The 23,217-nt window shown below is 37.3% G+C and overlaps 2 protein-coding genes across 3 annotated transcripts; one reads left to right on the plus strand and one right to left on the minus strand.

The window, feature by feature from the left end:
* Positions 1-392: 392 nt before the first annotated feature.
* Positions 393-4,352, minus strand: LOC134223844 (AP-3 complex subunit beta-2). Its single transcript, XM_062703058.1, has 4 exons — positions 4,049-4,352; positions 3,330-3,987; positions 2,599-3,193; positions 393-2,432 (listed from the first exon to the last, which is right to left on the minus strand). The coding sequence occupies exons 1-4, from the start codon at positions 4,171-4,173 to the stop codon at positions 496-498; spliced, it is 3,315 nt and encodes a 1,104-aa protein (XP_062559042.1). The 5' UTR covers positions 4,174-4,352; the 3' UTR covers positions 393-495.
* Positions 4,353-7,490: 3,138 nt separating this feature from the next.
* LOC134223851 (aldehyde dehydrogenase, mitochondrial) lies at positions 7,491-22,767 on the plus strand. Of its 2 annotated transcripts, none has more exons than XM_062703071.1 (6): positions 7,491-7,573; positions 7,792-7,918; positions 8,319-8,467; positions 13,652-13,748; positions 13,814-14,701; positions 22,326-22,767. In XM_062703071.1, exons 2-6 carry the CDS (start codon positions 7,808-7,810, stop codon positions 22,629-22,631), a joined length of 1,551 nt encoding a protein of 516 aa, XP_062559055.1. In that variant the 5' UTR covers positions 7,491-7,573; positions 7,792-7,807; the 3' UTR covers positions 22,632-22,767. The 2 variants fall into 2 exon arrangements, with proteins under 2 accessions (XP_062559055.1, XP_062559054.1); XM_062703070.1 differs by having other exon boundaries at positions 7,518-7,728.
* Positions 22,768-23,217: the final 450 nt, after the last annotated feature.

Consider the following 23,217-nt stretch of genomic DNA (forward strand, 5'->3'; position numbering starts at 1 on the left):
CGTGAGCTTTATGGCAGTGCGGTTAGCAACGGCAGTCGTCTAGACGCATGTACTTTTCGTAAAGCGAAAAATTCTCCACTAGTCCAAGGGATGTAAAGTTAATGTCATGTCCGATGTCTAATAATAGATGTTAAGTGTTCAGTCTGTGCGATCTCTGGTCGTAGACGGTATTATTATATCTGTCACATACCCAATCTAAACATAACATAAGTTTTAGAGAAACTTAAAAGCATCAGTAATTTATATGGTGTCTAACGTTTCATGGTCACGTCTCAATCGTTGAGTAGATGAATGTTAGTGTTGTAAGCATGTTATTGACCACCCACCCCTCCCGTGACCTTGCAGTAATAATCAAAGATAGTGATATTTCAAACAACAATTATCGATAATAATAAGAGATTCTTCATAATATTTATTGTATGATGTAGATGATAACTTTGTTTCTCAATATAAAGATTAAAAATAGCACATAAAATGGAATACATATTAAGCGGCTTATTGTTTGATCGCTGCCCTAATTTCATTCAAAAGCATTGATCCAACAACCATTTTGTCACAATTAACAGTCAGCGAACAATCCGACCCTTCCTTGAGTTGCAGCACAATCAACACTAAACTTCCTGAACCCATTGTCTGTGCGGCGAACAGAATTTTGTCCCCCTCCGAACTGGGTACGTTGGCAACGTTCGCCACTTCGAAAATCTTCTGATGCAACGATCTGTTCTGCACCGTAAGTGACGCATCCAACGGAAAACTGGAAGAATGTTCGGTCATGCCTCGAAGTTTCGCTCTTTCCGTTAGGAAGTGCGACTCGGAGAGCATGACTGATCGAATGAGCTCACCGACCGGTGCTTTCAACGTTATTTTGCTCGTGCCGCTGCTTGATTTCACCTCGAAGTTGGCCGGCTGAGTTGAGTCGTTAAAATCCAGTCCCAGAATGCCAGTCCAGGCCTGCTTTGAATTGAGGATTTCAAGAGTTGGCGTTTCGTTGAGAGACATTCCAGATTGGAGATTTTTCTTGACGATTTGAACGTCGGTTAGTTCCATATTGCCGTGATTTGTAAAAGTCAATTCAATGGAAATCATTTTGGCTGAATAGAGATGAGGGGCTCTTGTGAAGCGGTAAGTAATTCCAAGACCATATCCGTTGACCTTATTCAGCAGTTCGTGAAACTTGTTGGGAATGTAACTCGGACCAACCAGATCTATGTCATTAGATGGTACCTGGCTGTCAGCAACTGTTCCAGTCATTGGAGTTAGGAATCCACCCAAAGAAGGAGTCATTATCGGTCCAACTGGTGGTATGTCGTCTAAATCAAGCAGTAAATCAAGGTTGCTCTTTTGGGAGAGCTTAGCTGTTTTAGAATCGTTGGATTGGAGAATTTTGTTGGATTTGGTATTTCTATTCCCAGATACAGGGCTTGATGTACGGGTACTATTTTTACTATCTTCACTGTCGCTAGATGAGCTTTCATAACTGCCGCTGCTGCTACTGCTATCTTCGCTTTCATCCTCCGATCCAGACGACAGCGACTCAAATTCCGCCTTTGACTTTGTGGCGCCATCAACCTCATTGTATGATGCTTTTGTTAACTCATTTCCATTTTCGTCATCGGAATCCGAATCCGACCCAGATCCGGATTCCGAACCAGATGATCCACTTGTGCTAGAACTGGAACCAGAGCTACTCTCATCTTCCGATGAACTCTTTTCCGACTCGGAATAGAATGACTTTGTCTTTGCATGTTTTTTATCGCGTGATTTTCCAGCAGGCGCATCATCATCAATCATCTGCACATCACCACTATGCGTTGTATTTCCATAATCCTGCACAACCTCTACATTCCGGACTGAACCATCTGGAGCTACTTCCGGGAAGAAGGGTAAGTCTTGATAACCATTAGCTCGCATATTCAAATAATGCGAAAGTGAACCGAGCTGAAATCGTTTTCTACCGTGGTACTTGCTCTCGAGTGTCGGAGCGGGTTTCTCGGCCAGGAAAATATTTTTCGCGTTTTGAGAAAGAACTGTCTGCTTCCCGCCTGCCGGGAAAATAAACTGCTTCAGAAATCTAGCTCGATCCCTAATGTCGTAATTCTGATCATAACGAGCCAAATTGAACACGTACTGACAAAGTAGTTCCGTTTGCTGCGGATTGGTCAAATACAATTTGACAGCCAAATTCAATACTTGCAACTTGACGACGTCCTGTTCGTCGATGAACGATTTGGCGAGCTTTCGCAGCACATCTGGAGCGATTTTCGGAACCTTTTCATTGTACTCTCCAATCAACCACAAGATGGAAGCACGTGCGGCCGCAACCTGAATGAAGTCCAACAGTTTGGCCATTTGTGTAATAATGTCGAAGTGTTCTTCTTTCTGGGTTTGCAGCAATTTTTTAATAACCACCACACTTTCTGCAACGACGTATTCTGTGAAGATAAAAAAAATCATCAGCTTCATAATCCTAATAAAGTTTGACCCTAACGCAACCTATCTACTGACAAATATGCTACAAGCGAACTAGGGAAGGGTGTGAACGACAAGTAACAAACAAATGCTATATTACAAATTACATTAAAATTAGGCATTACTTACCATCCTTATTTGATAATAAATGAACCAACCCGTTTAGGCATGTGTCCGTCACCTCATGAATCGATGCAGCACATCTTCCAATAGCCTGAATGGTTGAGGCAACAAAGTCCTTATCGTTGCTACTGATGTATGTCTGAAACTCCCGAAGAATCACCGAAATGCTCGTTTCCGTAGCAAGGTTGGTCAAAATGTCCAGCTTTAACAGTTTGATGTGTGTTTGATCGCTTGATCTCACAAAAAATGATTTCAAATACTGTTCAAATATAGATTTTCGCTCCACAGACATCGAAGCGATGCACGTAAGGACAACGCTTTGCACTTCCTTATGGCTGCGGAGCAATCTTATCAACGCTTTGGCCACAATTGTGACCTCGTTTTTAGGTGCGATGTGATGGTAAAGTTGGGCCACGGCCATCACAACGGAAGCATTGCGACTTTGAAGAAGTGGCTTTGCTTGGCGCAGAATGAGACGATGGTCAATGTCTAAGGAGTAGGTTTTCCTCGGTGATTTTAACGCAACTTTATTTTGTTCTGACTCAGAGGATGATTCGTCATAGAAAGGCTTGTTTTCTTCGTCGTCCTCATCGTTAAAATCCTGAAATAAAATAAAGACTTCAGATAAAAGCGGTTCAATGTTCGTTAGATTCTTTTTTAAATGTAGAGAAACTTTCATTCAATGAAACAATTCGGGATGTGGGGGAGAAACACTCAACATCCGATCATTGACTTACATCTACATTTGGGTCCATAAACTGAGTCCTGGCGTATCGAGTCAACATGTTAATAATCAGTACCTGGCCCCATTCGTCAACGTCGACCAGCAGATTGCACAACTTCCGATAATTTTTGTGGATCAAATCGGTCCGTTCTGGACAAACCTCTTCAAATGCCATCACTGCTGACCCGACAACAAGAGTGGTTCTATCAGCCAGAAGCTTTTCAATCACGGTAATCAGTTCATCTTTCTGTTCCGCATCCAGGTGATATAGCTTAGGAATGGCATGAGCCGCCGTTTTACGTACGTAAGGACTCATATCAGACGCTGAATCGCGAATGGCCAACATCACAATTGGAACAATCATCGAAACTCTGATACTGGACAAAACTCTCAAAGCACTTGCTCTGATCAACTGATTGGGATCTTTCAGAGCCCGTTGGAATGTCGATATGGACAGCAACGCCAAATCTTGCTGTTCCTCCGCATAGCGAACCAAGTAGACGTAAACCAGTTTCTTAATTTCGATATTCTTGGAAACAACATTTTTCACCACTGCCGGGAACAAATCCGAAGCATCGCGACCCTTGGCAATCATCCCGATGATGCGTTTCATTGCTTCCAGTTTAAGACTGTCCTTGTTGCTGTCCAGCATTTGTTTGAGGTCATCGTGCCTGTAAGGATAAAATATTATAACTACGTACCCATTTGGACCGATCGTACCTTTAATATTACTTTTTGTAATCGGCATGGAAGAATCCACCCTCATTGGCATATTCGACCACGTCACTGCGCTCATTTCCGTAGTTGGCTGCAGTCAGGGCACTGACACCGATAGCCGCCGAACCCGACGATAGCATTTTGCCCACGATCCAAATGGAATATTCGAACCAGAACTAGCAAACGGTAATATATTTTCACTTGAAGCCAACCAGTGGACTTAGTTATGCTACAATCTGTAATTTTCGAAAGATACAAAGCCTGCAAGACCAAAATTTTCACTTTTCCTCTTTGACTTTGACAGTTCGATGCATTTGATGCATTTTATTCATTTCTTGCATTTTGTGCTGAATGAACATAAACAATTAAAAATGAATTTAAACGCGAGTATACAAATGGTTGTGGTGCACATGACATATAAACAATTGACATACATCAAAATCATTCAATTATTTTATTTATTTATATATAAATATTTTTAATACGATTCACGAATTGAATATTATTAAACTTACAAGTTACAGTTCAATCATTTTCAAATAACTCTGCTCGCAGATCAAGATTACTTTTGACTTTATTTCTAAGAGAAGTTATTTGGAATTTTTAAGGGGAAATAGTTTAGAATTCCCACTGAAGTTCCTTCCTTTACAAGACGAGCCAGCCTTGGGCTGAAAGTCTCGCTAATAAATACAAAAAAAAGTTCCTTCCGAATTTCCGAAGAATATTCTTCGGAATTTCCACAGGAAATTCTTATAAAATTCTTTGAAACTGTAAGAAGTATTCTTTGATATTTTCACAAGGAATGGTTTAGAATTTCAAAGAACATACCTACGAAAATTTCACAGGGTTTGACTTTTCGCTGAAAATTGTCCAAGTGTGGATTTCAACAAGAAATGTTTCAGTAAAAATATTTTAAGCTATTTTTAGTGGAATGTATTTAATCGTCTAAGACGAGTTAAGTAACTCCATCTAATTCCACCAATTATTTCGATATCTTTGCAGATACGTATTTCGACCACAACTGTGTGGTCGTCTTCAATGTCTCGTACTTGACTCGACTAGTCGAGGGAAAAAATCCGCGGACCAAATTCCCGAGGTGTGAGCACAGTGTGAGGCTACCTTACACATCGGGAAAATTTTCCGGCGGATTTTGGGTCCGAGATTTCAATTTTCCATGCCCAAATCTCGAAAACATCGCATATGTTCAAGTTTACGAAAACAGTTTCCAACGGAATTTTAACTGGATTTTTGTTTCGGAATTTTGAAGGAATTTTTCGAATTTCTATAAAGGAAATTCCTTTATTGTCCATAAATTATTCTTCGAAACTTCCACGAGATTTTTTGCAACAGCAGTTCCTCTTTTTTGAGAAACATTTCCATCCGTTTCTTCCAGAATGAATACGATTTTATGTTGTCCTTGATGGCAAGGACTATGAGTAGCAACGTCTTGAGCAGACTACAAGAAATCAGTTAGTAAACTTCTCTTTTATTCATACCGAATCAGTTGTTTGTACAGTATTCCCCCGCTTATCTAGACGTCACTAATCCGACGACTCGTTAGTCCGGATTTCGCTAATTCGGAATTGTCTGGATTAAAAAGTAAAAACACCCATTGAAACACATTATGCTGTCAGTTTTTAAATTTGTGCTGTGATTTTGTTTTGGTTCGTTTGTATGGATTTGACAGTCGGATTAACGAGAGAAACCTCGATAGCCCGGCCATACATTTGTCGGATCAGCGGGGGTATACTGTACACTGACAAAAATCCAATCATATCCATTATGTGTGGCACACATAAATTTTGACTATAGCATTTCCCACATAATGGCTATGTGAATCCGCATAGCATATATGTGGAAACACACATAACCGTTATTAACTAATAACTTTTATGTGGATTCTCTCATAGCGGGTGGTTATTAACGTACACATAAAATTTATTTGTAAACTTCTTTAGATTTTTGCCAATAAAAATGTGTGGATTTTTATTAGTGTAGTATATTCAAAATGTGTACACTACCAGAAATCCACACATATTTATTGGCAAAAATCCATAGATTTAACTTATAGTGTATATCAGCGCACACATAACCATTCTCCACGCAAACTACTAATAAAATATATATCCAGATAAACTTTATGTGTGGTCTGGAATTAGCAATTATTTAATTTATGTGTGGTTCTATATCGATCATATTAGGGTGGAGCTATTGCAAAAAATTATAACGGCGACACATATATCTTATATAGATATTTTTGGCAGTGTAGTGTATTAAAGTCTCTTTTATTCATACGAAGATGTTCCACAAATGATGTTTACTATTCAAAATGTAGTAAACTCGAACTTACTACTTTTTATTTATACGACCCAATACAATGCTTGATGTTACTTGGCTAGCTCTGTATACATCGTTGATTCGTCCAATCGCCCTGTACGGTTATGAAGCATGGACGTTAAAAGATGCAGACTATCGAATTGGGTCCTAAAATGAAGAATCGATATTTGATTTTCTTTCAGGGAACGATGACGTTGATCATCCTGAATGCGTAAGTTTTTCTTCCGACCCAAAAGTCGAAAGGAACATTGTTTAATTTGAAATTTATTTAAAAATAGATGAAAAATGCTTACTCGACATTTTCGGTCTTGTTTGACGTACGGAATAATATGATTCAAACGCACTAGCAAAACACCACAGGGCACTTGACTAAACGTTTGACAGTTAATATATGAGCATGACGTTTTGGGCTGATGGTTCATTCGTTCTGAAATGTTGCACAGCCCAAAATTTGCCTTAAAATGTCTTAAACACAAAAATATTATTTTAACTGATTTAGACTTTTACCAGAATTTTTATAACATCGGTTCAAGTATTCTTGACCGAAGCACTATCGTTTGCAACCATAAACGAGGTATGGCTTTAGGACCCAATTCTCGGAGTGTTCGAGCTCAATTTTTGGAGGTAATAGCCTATTCAGCTTTATTACGTGTTTAGCTTAACCTTATCGCATAATAAAAAACAACATGTTATATGGTCAGAATAACTATTACGATGTAAGATATAGCTTCACAGTTTACGTTGCGGTTATCAAATACTTTTTGGTCGATTCAACCATAACTCTAACAACCATAACTAACTAACTTGACATCATCACTAAATGTCAAAATATAACATGCTGTTCCTAAAATGTTCTATATTTCCTGCATTATATGTCAACATTTTATCATACTGTCGAGCGAAAATTTTGCACGCGAAAACGGCCGATATATTTATTAAACAATAAAAAAAGAAAATTGTATTTAATGAGAATTTCATCAAGTTATATTTTATTTTCATAAAAAATAGCCTCAAAAATGCGTAATCTAATTCGATGTATCGTAATATAACAAAACGTCGAAACCCTCTACGAATCGTTAGGTCGAATGAATGAAAATGAATGTAAATGAATTTAAACCTCCGCCTGTCAGAGGCATCCGGCAACTTTTCGTAACATTCATTTCGTCGTTCTCCATTTTCACTCGCGTCCGTTATTTATCTCTGGTAATAATATTTTTTATTCCACACAAAATCCGGTTGATCTGGTTTAAAACGTCGCAAAAAGTTATTCTAGTGCAGTGTGTTCAAATACTTAAAGATAAACGTTAATACAGAACAGTTATCTATTTTAACCGTTTGGCATTCATTTAACCTCTAAGGTAAGTTCGCGATCTCTTATCGTTATCAATTCCAGACAGTTTTTTTTTATTGTTTGTTCTTAGCTTTGACCGCAAAAAAATGTTGCGTCTGCTGTTGAAAGCATTGCCGAAGTCGGGTGTTGGCAAACAAATTGCCAGATATTCGTCTATTCCGGCACCAAAAACATCTCCAGAAATCCTGTACACGGGGGTAAGTTTTTGCAATCTTGATAATGGTCTAATAATAGAAAAATATATGCTTGACACGATATTAAATAATACACAAGCTCGTTTAAATCAAACACAATTAAAATAGGTACGTTGATATTGATATTGATATGTAGCCTCCTCATTAATTATGTCTGAATCAGATAGTGGCATATAAGTAATTGTAATTGTATTTTTTATTGCGTACGATAACTTTTAAGTTCACATTGTATACATTAAGTCGAGGAAGTTCTGAAGAATAAAATTTGGTTTTAGGAATGACGTATTTTAGTGACTTTGAGGTGGGTCGTCATCCTGAACGTTATGATGAGAAAACTAGCAAAGAACAAATGCAAGCACATCACCAAGGAATTTTCCTAAAATACGTAATCTTTCAATTGCAGATCTTCATAAACAACGAGTGGAATAAAAGCATCGGAGGCAAGGTTTTCCCTACGCTGAACCCAACCAACGAGCAAGTCATTGCCGAAATTCAGCAAGGCGAGAAGGCAGACATCGACGTAGCGGTCGCCGCAGCACGGGAAGCTTTTAAGTATGTATGATAAATTCTTTATTATTATTGTAACATGAGTGTGTTTTGTAATGCAAAAACCTTATTTCACCGAATAGTGAAAATGCCTTACACGCGTTTAGCCAAGACACCAACCTTATATGCCGCTAATATGGTTCCATGTAATCATTTTCTCCAAAACTTTTAAACGCAACGATCAAGAGCAGGGTTGTTTGTAGAAATCGCAAAAACGTACAAGTGCGAAAAAACAGAATCGGATAGGCAGCCTCCACAAAAAAATGCTGATTCTCGCTTTGTTTTCGCTCATCTCATGTTGGTTACTACACATCTGTGTAGAACAAGTCGAAGTGCATCATCAGAGCCAGTGCTCCCCGCATTTGGAGCTTTCTAAAAGAAATTTATGGGTATATATAGCCTCCCGAATTAGTTCTCTATCATGACAGCTGGCGAAAAAAGTCTCTCACGGTATGCTACATATGATATCGTATATGTATACAGATATGATAAGTGAGGGACTTGTTCATAGGGAAGGAGAAGACCACCAGCTGTCATCGAGAGAAAAAGTGGAATCATTGAAATTTCACACGGTGTGGTATAGGAGAAGTATATTTTTGTTATAAAACAAAAATTAAGGACGTTTTTCAAAAAAATCTTGGTTTACGGGGTTAGAATTTAAAAAGCACACAAAATAGACATGATATCTCGATTTTTATATTTCTTCGAATAAGCAGTTATTGCAAGATTGTTGAATTTCTAACCCCACAAACTAAAAATTGTTTGACCAAAAAATTTCTATAACGTTCTACAGACATTTTAATTCTCATTTTCTATATCATGCCATGTCAAATTTCCATGGTTCAACTTTTTCTCTAAACTTTTCCAGGTGGCAGCACTGATGAAGGAACCTCCCCCATTCTCTTTAGGATTCAATCCCTGGTCGAGAGTGATCAACAAGGGCTTGCCCCCTGTCGAATGAAAATTGTTGCGAAAAAATCGGTTAAGGATTACTATATTAAAAGTTGTCTCATATTTTTCTTAGCCTTCGTGCACACACACACGGCATTGGCGTAAATTAGGGTCGGCCGGGGGGGCCTGGTCTTTCATACCCCATGTTATTCTGGAATTAGAAAACACATTATTCTGGAAATAAAAAACACTTTAAGATTCCATATTTGTGTTCATCGGTACTTAACTATTTCAGCACATTTTTGAATGTTTTTCTCAGGATTTCCATACATTTTGGAATTGCATGAATACTTTATTGATCATTTATTTAAGTTGGAAAGAGGAAGAGTGTGTACATAACTTTTGATAGAAAAAGTATACACCTGAGATTTTTGTACACAATGCACTATATAAACTAAGCTTTCCATCGATGTATCGATATTCAAAATTGGTGGTTGCGAACCTTGCGGAAAATAGTTTTCAAAAAGAAATCCAAGATGGCGGCCAAATTCAATATGGCTGCTTATATTTTTGGTACTGCAAAATTGAGGATACACTCTTCCTCTTTCCAACGATATGCTGATCTCTTCGATCGGTGTAGAAATGTTGGAGTTATGACGGTTTTGGTGAGTCAAGAAATGACAAAAATCGAGGGGTCCATTAAAATGATTTCGTGTATAACTAACGAGGGGTTCATCTTTCTAAAGAATTTAACTCGGATCCTTAATATAAGGCATTTTATGAGACAGATCGAAACAGCTGTTTTTCTCGTGTTTATCGATTTTGACAATTAGTGGGAGCCCGTTTGTTTGGCAATTTAGGGCATAACATTTCGATGGGCTTCATCATCAATTCTAACTATTTCACTTTTTGACTACCAGGGCCTTAGAACAAAGTTTTTCATATGATTCTTAAAACGTGTCGTTAATTTTTTCATACCATTGCATTCTAAGCATGAAAAGCTGAAGAAAACACGAATGAAAAGTAAAACTTTTAAAACATTATTTTGTGTTCGGACCTAACGGAATGTTCACGCAGAATCATATCAAAACAAAACATTAAAAGTAAATAATCGGGCCACCGCGAAACGTCTCGTAAAATACCTTATACTCGCCGAAAGCTTTCGAAAGAATATAAATTTAGACATTTTTAAGAACCTCGTGCAAATCGCCGATCTTCTCGCGATTTTTTAAATGTGAGTTCTAGAACAACATTGAAAAACGAAGACATTCACTAAATAAGCTTTGAATCGTCTCACACAATGCGCCATTTTGCTCCCGACGCTAGCGCTTAAATCTTTTGGTCGATGAATGCTATAGGAAGACATTAAGTCGGTCATTTAATTCAAGTCTTGATCAAATACATGGCATGTGTCGCAAGTATGATCATTATGGGAGTCAAATGAATTTGATGAGAATGAGAATTTTAGCAAAGTATGAGAAATGACATATACATTTAAGGGGCCAATTTTCTTGCGTGATAGGACAAATGAGCGATAAATTTAGTCTTACAATTCATATTGCAATCCATGCGCGCTGTTGTTTTAATTGCCTTAGAAAAATACATCCCACCAGCTGGCGCCATAGCCCCCCCACCCCCCCTAGACCGAGACTCTACTTACGCCTATGACATACGGACAGACATTTGCTCAGCTTGTTTTCGGAGTAAAATGATAACCTTCTAGTACATTTTTGTAGTACGAAAAAGGCAAAAAGGTTCAAATAGGGTATCTCTTATCGCTTACTTTATTTTTAATATTACATACTGATTAGAGTTTTGTTTTGGCCTACCCTATACACGACCTCTTATTACTCAACCGTTGAATTTTGTGAACGATATATTTGAATCTGAAGATGTGGTTTTGTATATTTCTCTCAAATAATTCCTTGAAATGCATCACTCCCCAGAATACTATCTTCTTCTTCTTTTTGGCATTACGTTTCCCCACTGGGACATTGCCGCCTCGTAGCGTAGTGCTCTCTAGGGTTTTTTCCACAGTTATTAAATGCGAGAATACTCTACTCGTGAATATAACATCCTCCAGATTATGGGGAACTGAAAGGGATCATATTCGCTATGGGTTTGTTTCAAGCAAATGCGTTATTTTGCAAAATAGATCATATTTTTGTTATATTATTTATTAGCTTGTTACGGACTTATGTATGCTTTTGCTTTTAAAGAGGATTAATATATCGTCCTTTATCATATTACTTGCCTTCGGCTTTATACCGGGCAAATGCCTGCATTAAAATATACATATCCGTTTTACCTTATTTACAGCATTACGTTCGGAAGTGTCAGTTTTATATAATTTCTCCAGAGCCGACAATCGAAATATCGATGATGAGTTGTTGCCTTCAATAGATTGAAAGAATATATATTCTAAAAACGATAATTGGGTCCTAAAGCCTTACCACGTTTATGGTTGCAAACGATAGTGCATCGGTCAAGAATACTTGAACCTGTTATTCTAGTAGAAGTCTAAATCAGTAAAAATAATATTTTTGTGGTTAAGACAATTTAAAGCAATATTTGGACTGTGGAACATTTCAGAACAAATGAACCATCAGCCCAAAACTTCAGGCCCATATACTAACTGTCAAAGGTTGGGTCAAGTGCACTGCGGTGTTTTTATAGTGCGTTTGAATCATTTTATTCCGTACGTCAAATAAGACCGAAAATGCTGAGGAAGCATTTTTCATCTATTTTTAAATTTCAAATTAAACAATGTTCCTTTCGATTTTTGAGTCGAAAGAAAAACTGACGCATTCAGGATGATTAACTTCATCTTTCCCTGAAAGAAAATCGAATATCGATTCTTAATTTTAGGACCCAATAGGCGATAGGAAAATCGACTGTCTCTAGTAAACAACTTCGTTACGCAAATTGAAATCATCCAAACGAGCTGCCCTACATAAGTTTGCAAGGCATCGAGAAGGTTCGAAAAAAAAATTCTTCCAATGTTGTCTCTGGGGGGGGGGGGTTATGTCCAAAACCACCCTCTTGGCTACGCCACTGTCTCGGAGGCATTCCACCAACGTACGCCCGGATAAATGGCAACCACACAATGCATCGATCATAAGATTCACGAGTCGGACAAATAGACACAGTGGACTCACGGTGTGATAGACAAGCAACGACAACGACAATGAATAATGGAAAATTCTCAAAATAGATTCTTTGTGGATTCTGACTGCCGAATACCACAGTAGATCTCGGCACATTAGCGGTTAAGTAACACAGAGTGTCTACCAAATAAAGAGAGGAAAACAAAACTGATTTGGGGTTTGATAAAACGCTTTGTTCTCGCCCGTTTCATGTTGGGGACCATCGCACAGCTGTTTAAGGTGATTATACAATCAAGCCAAGTGGTGAATTTCAAATTCACCACTCGGTTTATACTCCTATTATGAAAAGTTCAAATCCAGCGTAATATTTTTCGTACAATGCTGAAATTAAAGTCGATTGTTTAGCATGAGTACGCAAACGATCTACGGATGTTTCATCTCCATGGGCGTTGTGGTTCTCTCAATTCGTGCTCTTGAAAAATCACTAGAAAAAGCACGTGGTTTCCAAGATGGCCGATTTGTGTCTTTGTTGTACAACCACCTTAAAACAAGTTGAAATGCATCATCAGAACCGGTGCCCCCCCACCCCCCAATTGGAGCTTATTGAAAGATATTTACCATGGGTTGTTAGCCCCCCGAATCAGTTCATTATCGTAACAGCTGGTATGGTATGCTACCTATCGAGAGTGTATACAGACATGATAAGTGAGAGATTCTCTCATTCTTCTTTGGATTCAAACCCTGTTAACAATTCGATTCAAAATGTCTTCACTTGTCATAAGACGAGTTTGTACCATCCCATTTAATTCCACCACTTTATTGTACCTTGACAGATACGTATTTCGATTTCGACCTCAACAGTAAGCTCGTCTTCAGTGTCTCATACTTGACTCGACTTCGAGTCAAGTACGAGATACTGAAGACGACCTTACTGTTGAGGTCGAAATCGAAATACGTATCTGTCAAGGTACAATCAAGTGGTGGAATTGAATTGGATGGTACAAACTCGTCTTATGACAAGTGAATTCGATTTGCTTTGGCCAGAATTTATATTAATGTAAAATTACAGTTTCAGTTGGGGGTATGTCTCAAAGCACAATAGGCTACCGGGTATTCCTGGATAGTATCCATACTTTTTATGATTCAAATTCTGTCAGTAATTAGAGCTTTTTACAAACCAAAAATCTCGTAGACTTGGATCCCCATGGCGCCGAATGGATGCTTCCAAGCGTGGGCAGTTGCTGTACAGGCTGGCAGATCTTATGGAAAGGGATCGTGTCTATTTAGCGGTATGTATTTGATGGAAAACTAACGCTATCCATTCCACTACAAGTTTTTTTTTTCGAATCGACAGAGCCTGGAAACTCTGGATAACGGAAAACCGTACTTCATGTCGTACAACGTAGACGTTCCTATGGCAATTGGCAATCTGCGCTATTATGCCGGTTGGGCGGATAAAAACCACGGAAAGGTGATTCCCATGGATGGAGAATTCTTCACTTACACTCGTCTTGAACCGGTAGGCGTATGTGGGCAAATCATCCCCTGGAACTTCCCAATTCTGATGGCTGCCTGGAAGTTCGGACCAGCTCTGGCAACTGGAAATACTATTGTTCTGAAACCCGCAGAGCAGACAAGTCTAACTGCACTGTATATGGCTCAGCTGGTCAAGGAAGCAGGATTCCCTCCGGGTGTCGTGAACGTTGTACCAGGATTTGGAGATGCTGGAGCGGCTTTGGTTCAGCACAATGACGTGGATAAGGTTGCGTTCACTGGTTCCACCGAAGTCGGCAAAAAAATTCAACAAGGTGCCGGTTTGAGCAATCTGAAAAGAACGACCTTGGAGTTGGGGGGAAAAAGTCCAAACATCATTCTTTCGGATGCTGACATGAAACATGCCGTTGAGACGTCGCACTTTGGGCTGTTCTTTAACATGGGTCAGTGCTGCTGTGCCGGTTCGCGCACATTCATAGAGGACAAAATATACGACGAATTCGTCGAACGCAGTGCCGAACGGGCAAAGAAGCGAACCGTTGGCAATCCGTTCGATCTGACTACCGAACATGGTCCACAGGTGGACAAGGCCCAATATGACAAAATTCTGGGCCTCATTGATACTGGTAAAAAGCAAGGAGCTAAGTTAGTTGCCGGAGGCAACAAATACGAGGGATTGCCCGGGTATTTCATCGAGCCGACCGTATTTGCGGATGTAAAGGATGATATGACCATCGCCCGAGAAGAGGTACGTAAACATTGGAAAATGGTTAGTAATTGTCACGCATTTTTGGCCTTACGTAGCGCGCTTCAAAATTTGCCACGCCGCTGTTAGCGTTACTGAAACTATGAGTACACCCCACGAAAAAAAAATCACAGAAACACAAAGAAAATTTAGGTGGTATTTCAAAAGCTATGAATGTTCAAGTTAACCGAGAAATTAAGAAATACCAACCGTGTAAACAAATTTTTGGATGTATCACATCTCGACTATTTTTGTTCAATGCCGCGTCACATGAAATCTCCCAAGTAACCAAAAGTTCCTTTAAGAGTACGTTTTTCGCTTAAGCAACTCAGTGAAGCTGGTTAAGCGAAAAACGTACTCTTAAAGGAACTTTTGGTTACTTGGGCTGGCATTGAGACACTAATTTTACGCTATGTTGAACTTAATGTCTCATTGAATAAACACGGTAACATCCAACAACCTTTCATTGAGCCCTAAATAGTAGTGCAGTCTGGTAGGACTTCTTCCTCAGAGATAATGATGTGGGATCTCTGTTAGACTGCAAAACCTTTCTTATACGTTCCCTGCGATTATTTATTGGTAAACAATTTGTTTAAGACATTCGTGGAAGACATTCGGGAACCGCCGAATATGAGTTTTTTTTTAATTCGGAAATCGGAACCCGGCGCCAGCCTTATTTTGTTATGACTCACTTCGAAGAGCTATAATAAAAAATAACACACATTATAATGATGGTATACAAACAATCTTATAATTCGCCTTGACGAAGCCGCACTGCTGCCATCTCGTGGAGATGGACGTGTCCGTGAAATCACTGTATTTCGGCATGGTGAAGATAGGAATTATTTTTGTAAATGCTTTTAATATGTGTTTAACAGAGTTATGCTGAGAACTTTAAAATACGTTGGGTTAGAATTTTGGAAAACTACATGCTAGGCTACTTATCAAAATATGTTTTTTTAGTCGAAATAATTCAACTTTCGTGCTGCCAATCTAAAAGTAAAACAAATTTCTAACGCGAAAAATCAAACTATTTTCGGCTAAAACGTGTTTCAATTTTTCAATATGCATTTTCAAATTGACGACCTATATGACTTGCCGGGTGAAATAAAAAAATCATCACCCAGCCTCCATTTTGTTTTTGTGCTGCTGTCAGGGCCAATGGCTTCGTCATTGATAAATTTTCACTTTTTTACTTATATTTAGGGAATAGGCGATTCACCGAAAAGTGAATCCTATAGCTGACTTACCTAGAACTTTAGTTTAAAACCGTTATTTAAAAAAAAACAGTATAAACTTATTGGCTAAAATAAACTAAATACCCCATACCTTCTGACTATGAAGAACAAATTCAGTTTTTACACATTTGCTATCATCGATTTTCTGTTACAGACATTGGTATACGTTCGTAACCATGCCGCGAAACTAAAAGACACCTGCCGAAAGTCGCATATATGCTTATTTTTCAAGAAAACTTTGAAAAGCAGCAGTAGAAGTTAAGAAGATTCAACAATTTCACGTTATATTAATATAACAGTAAAACTAAAGCTTACGGTATTCAAACAGTGTTGATTCTCAAAGAAGAGTCAACAATGGTATCTAGATGGTTTGCTGCTTGCAACGGAGTAGGGAATGCCTTTTAAAAGGAATTATATCAAAGTGATCGTGAATTTTTTTTAAGGTGGGTGAGGAAGAAGAAACGTTTTAAGAACAAGCTTTTGGGTACCTACTCCTTATTCTGCCGCGATTCGCATAAGAGTCCCATGTCGATTTTTGACGATTTTTATTTTCTTTCAGAAATAAGCTTAAAATGAACTCATCTTTAAGAAAAACTGATAAAATAATAGGCTTTGTTTTAGAAAGTTTTAGAAGATTTAGAAGACTGCTGATTTTTTTCGATTTATTAGTTTTTTTGTAAATTTCTCCATGTAAAACGAGTTTAAAAAATTCAACGGCATTTTTCTCAAGTTGAAGAAAATTGACATGGGACGCTTATGCGAATAGGGACAGTATTGCTCCACTCTACCTACTTTATATTTTGCGAAGATCTTCTGAAGAAAGAAGCCATTTGGGAATTTTCTTAGGTATGAGGAGTTGGACATTTTGAGAAATAGGATTAGGAAGAACCTTGTTTATTAGGCCCATAGTACACTCTTTGTCTAATTGTTTATTTTCTTGTTAAATATCTTGACTGTGCATATGCACAGCACACAGGGTGACCAGCGAACCGGGAAAACCGGGAGAACCGGGAAAAAACCGGGAATTGAAAATCACCGGGAAAATGTCGGGAAATATGCGGGAAATTTAATAATCACCGGGAAAATTTTCAAATCTGCATTTGTCTCTTTTTATCTCAAACATCATGAGAGAATTGGTAGACTCATTTTATTCTATTCCAAAGTTCACAATTTTTCGTACATACTGTAAACTCATACACATTTCTAAAGTAGGTCATGTATTTATAAATGGGTCTATACCCTAGATACCTCATTCAATCAAGGATCAATCCCCAACAAATTTGAGTTTCAGACATAGTAATTAATTACCACTCCAGGTTACTTATACCCAATCAACTTTGATTGCATCGATTTTTTTTATATTAAATATGATTTGAATTTTCCTTAATTTTTAATTTTCAATTCCTTTTTGGTTCTCCAATTTGTTTCAGTAAATATATTTTGTATTCCTCCTCTTTTATTTCAAATATTGCAACATTTCCAAAGCTATTAAAAAAGCTAAAAAAAAACACCTTCGTTTTCAACAATAATCTTGTATTCAACAAAAAAAATCCAATTTGTCTTTAACGATCCTCAAGATGCATCAAAGAGTTGTGACGATGGAAATTTGATTCACAGTTAGGTACACATTATATTGATTTGTGACATCATATGAGGTTTAGGTTCGGTAAACAAGTTTTTTTTTAATTTCATCCATGTTCTTGATTACGGACGAACTATCCTTTCAAACGTTAACAAGAATATGGATTTTCGATAAATATAACATTGTACACATGTTATTAGAAAATTAGGTTTATTATCAAATTGTCGAATGGTTTGAATAAATGCGATACAGAGGAGATGTTTTAAAATTGTTCGTAAAAACAGGGTTGTTACGACTACGCGGATTTCGCGATTTTCGCGGATTTCGCGGTTTTCGCGGATTTGGCGCGGATTTACTTTACGATTTTAGGGCTTCGCGCGGATTTGGCGCGGATTTAGTTTTTGGTAAAAATTCAACAAATAAATTGCTATATCTAAGGACGTTTATTTGAAAATTAGTGGTCTAAACAGATGGGCTTTATTACCGTTAGCATGTTCTATAAAAGTAACGTTTGAAGTCATTTGCTCACATTATTTTTCGGATATTTACAAGCCCTTATTGAATGCCAAGATTACAGTTTTGAGTAGTCATTAAACAAATGTTATTAGGAGAGGAGCCCTACTTGTTATCATTTTTAAGCTATTCTGAAACACGACGCGTCTTATTTCGTCGTAGTTCCGAGATATTTGTCAGTTTCTGGTTGATGTTTTACGATGAATCACATAGCATGATATATGATATCATTTTTCGAAAAATTTTTTTGTCAGGAGTTCTCATATTGTATTGAACATTTTATATTGCTTCCATAACATTCTTCTAAAAATTGAAAACACATAAACGTGCCTTGATTTTATGCAGATGTCTTATTTTAATAAGTTTTCCGCAGAAATTCGTTGAATTATTAAAATGCTATTTTAAAAAAGTATTTCTGAATAAAAATTGCAGTAATTTCAGGAGCAATTTTTTGCGACATTTTTGGATAACTCCTTTGGTATTTTTGCAGGAATAATAAAAAAAAATCGAAACCTCTCGAGGAATTTTCAGAAATATTCAATGAGGAATTCAATAAATAAATTTCGACAGCCTAAAGAAGATTTCTGCAGAATTTAAAATCCGAAAAATTATAAAGAAATATTTTGGAGGAAATTCCATTAGAATTTTTGGAGCGCTGACCACAGGAATTACTGTCAAAAAATCCATAGGAAGGTTCCCGGACGTTTATCCACAAGATTTCATCAAAGAATGTCTGCAGAGATTTCCAAAACGATTTCCACAGGAATTGAAGGAGGAAATTTTCTATTGTTTTTCCGCAAGAGTTTTTGCAGAGATTTCCAGGAAAAATACTGTGAGAATTTATGTTGCGATTTTCTCCAAAATTCCTGTTATATGATGATCACAAGAGTTTCTGTAAAAAATCCTTAATATTGCACCTTGAACTAAACGAAAGATATTCCGGAAGTTTTTCCGCAGGATGTCACCAATCAATTTCTGCAAGAATTTCCAAAACGATTTTTGCAGGAATTAATAAAGGGATATCCACATGTAGTCTCTCTAGTATAATTTTACTTGAATTTATAACAAATTTTTCGAATGAATTTCCGCATAAATTCTTAGGGGAAATTTTATATAAATATGCGGAAGAATTTCCACAGACGTTCTAGGGAAAATTACGGCGACAAGCAGTTGGATTTTTGCAAACATATACAGGATAATTTTTGAATTACTGGGATGAACAATTTTGATATCAATTCTATTAAAAATCAACACAGGAGTTCCTGCCGGAAAAAATCGGATGAATTGGCGCTAAAAATGTCAATTTCTGGAATTTCCTGCATGAGCTTCTAGAGAAACTTGTCACAAAAATTGAAGGATGACTTTCGGCACAAATTCCGAACTATTTTTCGCGGGAGTCTACGCAAATTATTCCATAAAATTTACGAAGATATTTCTGCTGAAATATTCCTCTGAAATTTTTCGAAGTATAAATCCTTCAAACTCAGGATTCTGACTTGCAAATCCAAAGAGCTTGAGCAATTATGTCAGATTTTGTATTATTTGTTTCTTGTTATTCAAATAATTGTTATACAGAAGTTTTGTTTAAAAAAAATAATAATTGTATGGTCTAATTCCTTAATCTCTACGCCTTGTGATCAATAATTACAACAAAGTTTTTTTATTCTGAAGAAATTGCGGTTTCTGAAGATTTTTTTATTTTTTGCCAAGATTTTTTATAATCGTTCAAATCTGGCCTAAGCATTCGTTGTATATCAATGCAACTGATAAAGTTCGATCAAGAAAATTCCACTGACATTAACGGAACAAAACATGCCAAAATCATAATCTCATCTAATCAGCGGTACTTATAAAAATATAGGCTGTTTAGTTCTTGTTCACTAAGCCTCGGTTTTTCTAATGGTGAAAAGGACCATCTAGAAAGGTTGTTGTATTAACGGCAATTTTCTTGGTCTTATTTCAAAGTGGGTACAAACATGTGTGAAGTTGAAGTTTAAAATCAATTAAAAATTAGTAATTTTATAAAAACAAACTCGAAGAGAAGACGTTCAGTAAATTGTGATTACTGAAATTGATATTTCACGTGTATTTGCTAAGAATTTAGTTTAGGGTCGCGGATTTGGCGCGGAATAAGTTTCATGTCGCGCGGAAATGGCGCGGATTTGATTTTAGTCGGCGCGGATTTGGCGCGGAAAATATTTCAGGATCTCCGTAACAACCCTGTAAAAATCGTATTTTTTCTGCACCTTTGCAAGGTCTTGTTTACAATCCCTTCCAGAAATTTCGTAATGTGATATAAGTTTTGGATTAAAATATGTTCACATGGCCCTGTTTCTGATAGCGTATTGGTGGACTCAAATAAATATAAATTTGAATAATTATTAGAAGTATGCATGACAAGTTTCCCAAAGCAATCAAACAATATCTAAGCTTTGTTGCTTTCTGAAAAAGTTTATATAATTCTACTTAAAATACTAAAAATACTAAAAAAAATGTTAAATATAATTGTATTTAAAATTTGTTACTGCATTATCTATAATTCAATTATGTATAAAATTTCCAACCATGATAAATTGAAAAAACTTATAACTTAGAACTCATGCACGATTTAAACCAAATTATGTAGATTCGATCGACCGTTTGCATGATTTGTGTTCTTCGTTGCGCAGGGATTTTACGCGCTTCGCATAGCATATGTGTTAATCTTAAATATGTGAAAAATAAAGTGCTTATTTGCTAGTCTTAAAAGCCGTTTTGTTGAGATTTTTTTCTGACAAATGTTTAAAATGATAACATTTTGCATGAAAAATTCAACCGAACTAATAAAGCTAAAAAAATAGTATTATTTAGCCAACAAAAACCACTCTTCTACATTAATTTTGCAGTTGCAGTACATAAAGGCTCCCCCAAACACACCCGACGAGACAATCGCGACGCGATTCTATCGCTTGGCGACTGCGACTCTGTCGCCATTGGTATGGAAGCCTAAATGGAACATTGCCTGCAGCGACCCAACGATAGAATCGCGGTGACTAAGCTGTCTCCGTCGCGGCGATGAAATCGCTTAGGTCTGGGGAAGCATTAAAGGTTCCCCCAAACACACGCGACGCGACAGTCGCGACGCGATTCTATCGCTTGGCGACAGCGATTCTGTCGCCGTTGATATGGAAGCGTAAATAGAGCATCGCCTGCAGCGACCCAACGATAGAATCGCGGCGACAAGTTGTCGCCGTCGCTGCGATAAAATCGTTTAGGTCTGGGGGAGTCTTAATTGTTTATGTGGAAGTTCTTTTCTATTTTAAATATTTATGAATTCGTGGGATTTCGATTTTTTTCTAATAGTTATATATTTTTTGTATCGGGAAATTTTCCAAAATACCGGGAGAAAACCGGGAAATAACCGGGAATTTAAAATTCAAAATCCACTGGCCACCCTGAGCACATGTTTCGAAATGGACAAATTGATATGAAATTTGCGAAAAAGAATCCACGTGTCTTGGAGGGGCTCGAACCATATGCACAGCCAAGATATTTAAACAAAAAAATGGTTTTCGTACGGCCCAGTTGCCGAATAATATGCAATTATTTGTAATCAGGTGTCGGTCTTCCAACGTCATTAGTCGTCTAAGTACACGCGACCGCATGCGTAGGGCAAGCCTTTGGCACAGCAGAGTGTGATTGATTCGCACTCTATACAAATTCACCCAGCCCGTTGTTGGAGGCATATAGTGCGATCCTCTCGTTTAATAAACAATGTGCACTCGCTTGACTGTGGAGTGGACATACAACAGTAAACCACATGCGAAGATTAGACAAATCAAGCATCCAAAAGATATTCAATCTGCAAAAAAAGAGCTAACCGCGGTGGAGGTTGGTACTCGGACTCTGATGGCTTTTCCGCAAACGTGATCTTTAAGTGGTCTTGTTGTGTAGGGGCTATCACGCCTATCTAGAGAGTAGGAGGTTGAGGGTTCGACTTCCTCCAAGACACGTGGATTCTTTTTCGCAAATTTCATATCAATTTGTCCATTTCGAAACATGTGCTGTGCATATGCACAGCCAAGATATTTAACAAAAAAATGATTTTCGTACGGCCGAGTTGCCGAATAATATGCAATCTATTGTAATTGTTTATTACTTGCCTAGTTCATCCAGACATCTAGCAAACCGATACGGCATCGTCATATCAGGCTGCCTAGAAAATATGTTTCATCATAGTAAACTCTCTTACTGATAACGTAAATTTGTACTGTAAGCTAAATCACTTAAACATTTAAAACTATTTTTCTCATAGATATTCGGCCCGGTGCAGCAGCTGATCCGTTTTAAATCGCTGGACGAGGTAATCGAACGGGCTAATAATTCAGAATATGGACTTGCTGCTGCAGTGTTCTCCAAGGACATCGATAAGGTAAATTATTTGGTTCAGGGACTTCGAGCCGGCACCGTTTGGGTCAACACCTACAATGTGCTCTCGGCCCAGGCACCTTTCGGAGGTTACAAAATGTCCGGGCATGGTCGTGAAAACGGCGAGTACGGTCTACAAGCATACACCGAGGTCAAGAGTGTAATTACTCGTATTCCAGTTAAAAACTCATAAAACTAAGTATATATTCGTTTGATGCTGATACGTGTTCTTCCATTTGTTTTGATTTGTTTTGTGGCTGACGCAATAAAAGTGTTACTGTTCAAATAAAAGCACAATAATGATACAAATTTAAAGCACAACTGAAAAAGTTATGTTGTATCCTCACTCAACATTATGATGACCTTACTCTTGCTATACTGCCTGTAACCGCATGGTTATCCCATCTTTGCTGGGTTTCCTATTCATACACGCAGAGAAATGTTTTTTAAACTCAATGATATTATGTACAAAAACAACAAAAATAATTATTGTTCCCTGGCTAATAATTTTATTTGTTGAATTCAACAAAAAATCAGATTTGATTAGACGAAAAGTATTGTTGTTTCTACAATGTTCCAAAACAGCACTCAAAATAAAAATTGTTGAATTTGCAATATATTTTTTGTTTGTATAAAAAATATTTTTAATCCAAAAAGAAAAATTTTTGCTTTCAACAATATTTTTCTTAAATTCAAAAAAAAATATAATCAAAAATTTATTTTGAATGTTATATAAAATTTCTTGTGATTATCAATTATTTTATTTTTGGGTAGGCTTC

The sequence above is a fragment of the Armigeres subalbatus genome, chromosome 3 (assembly GCF_024139115.2).
Source record: "Armigeres subalbatus isolate Guangzhou_Male chromosome 3, GZ_Asu_2, whole genome shotgun sequence".
Taxonomy (NCBI): Eukaryota; Metazoa; Arthropoda; class Insecta; order Diptera; family Culicidae; genus Armigeres; species Armigeres subalbatus.

Coding starts and splice junctions, on each gene's coding strand:
- LOC134223844 (XM_062703058.1), bottom strand. CDS start 4,173: ATGCTATCGTCGGGTTCGGCGGCTATCGGTGTCAGTGCCCTGACTGCA. Junction 3,988..4,048: donor TTCCATGCCGATTACAAAAA/GTAATATTAAAG, acceptor TTATCCTTACAG/GCACGATGACCTCAAACAAA. Junction 3,194..3,329: donor TTATGGACCCAAATGTAGAT/GTAAGTCAATGA, acceptor ATTTTATTTCAG/GATTTTAACGATGAGGACGA.
- LOC134223851 (XM_062703071.1), top strand. CDS start 7,808: ATGTTGCGTCTGCTGTTGAAAGCATTGCCGAAGTCGGGTGTTGGCAAA. Junction 13,749..13,813: donor GGGATCGTGTCTATTTAGCG/GTATGTATTTGA, acceptor TCGAATCGACAG/AGCCTGGAAACTCTGGATAA. Junction 14,702..22,325: donor TGACCATCGCCCGAGAAGAG/GTACGTAAACAT, acceptor TTTTTCTCATAG/ATATTCGGCCCGGTGCAGCA.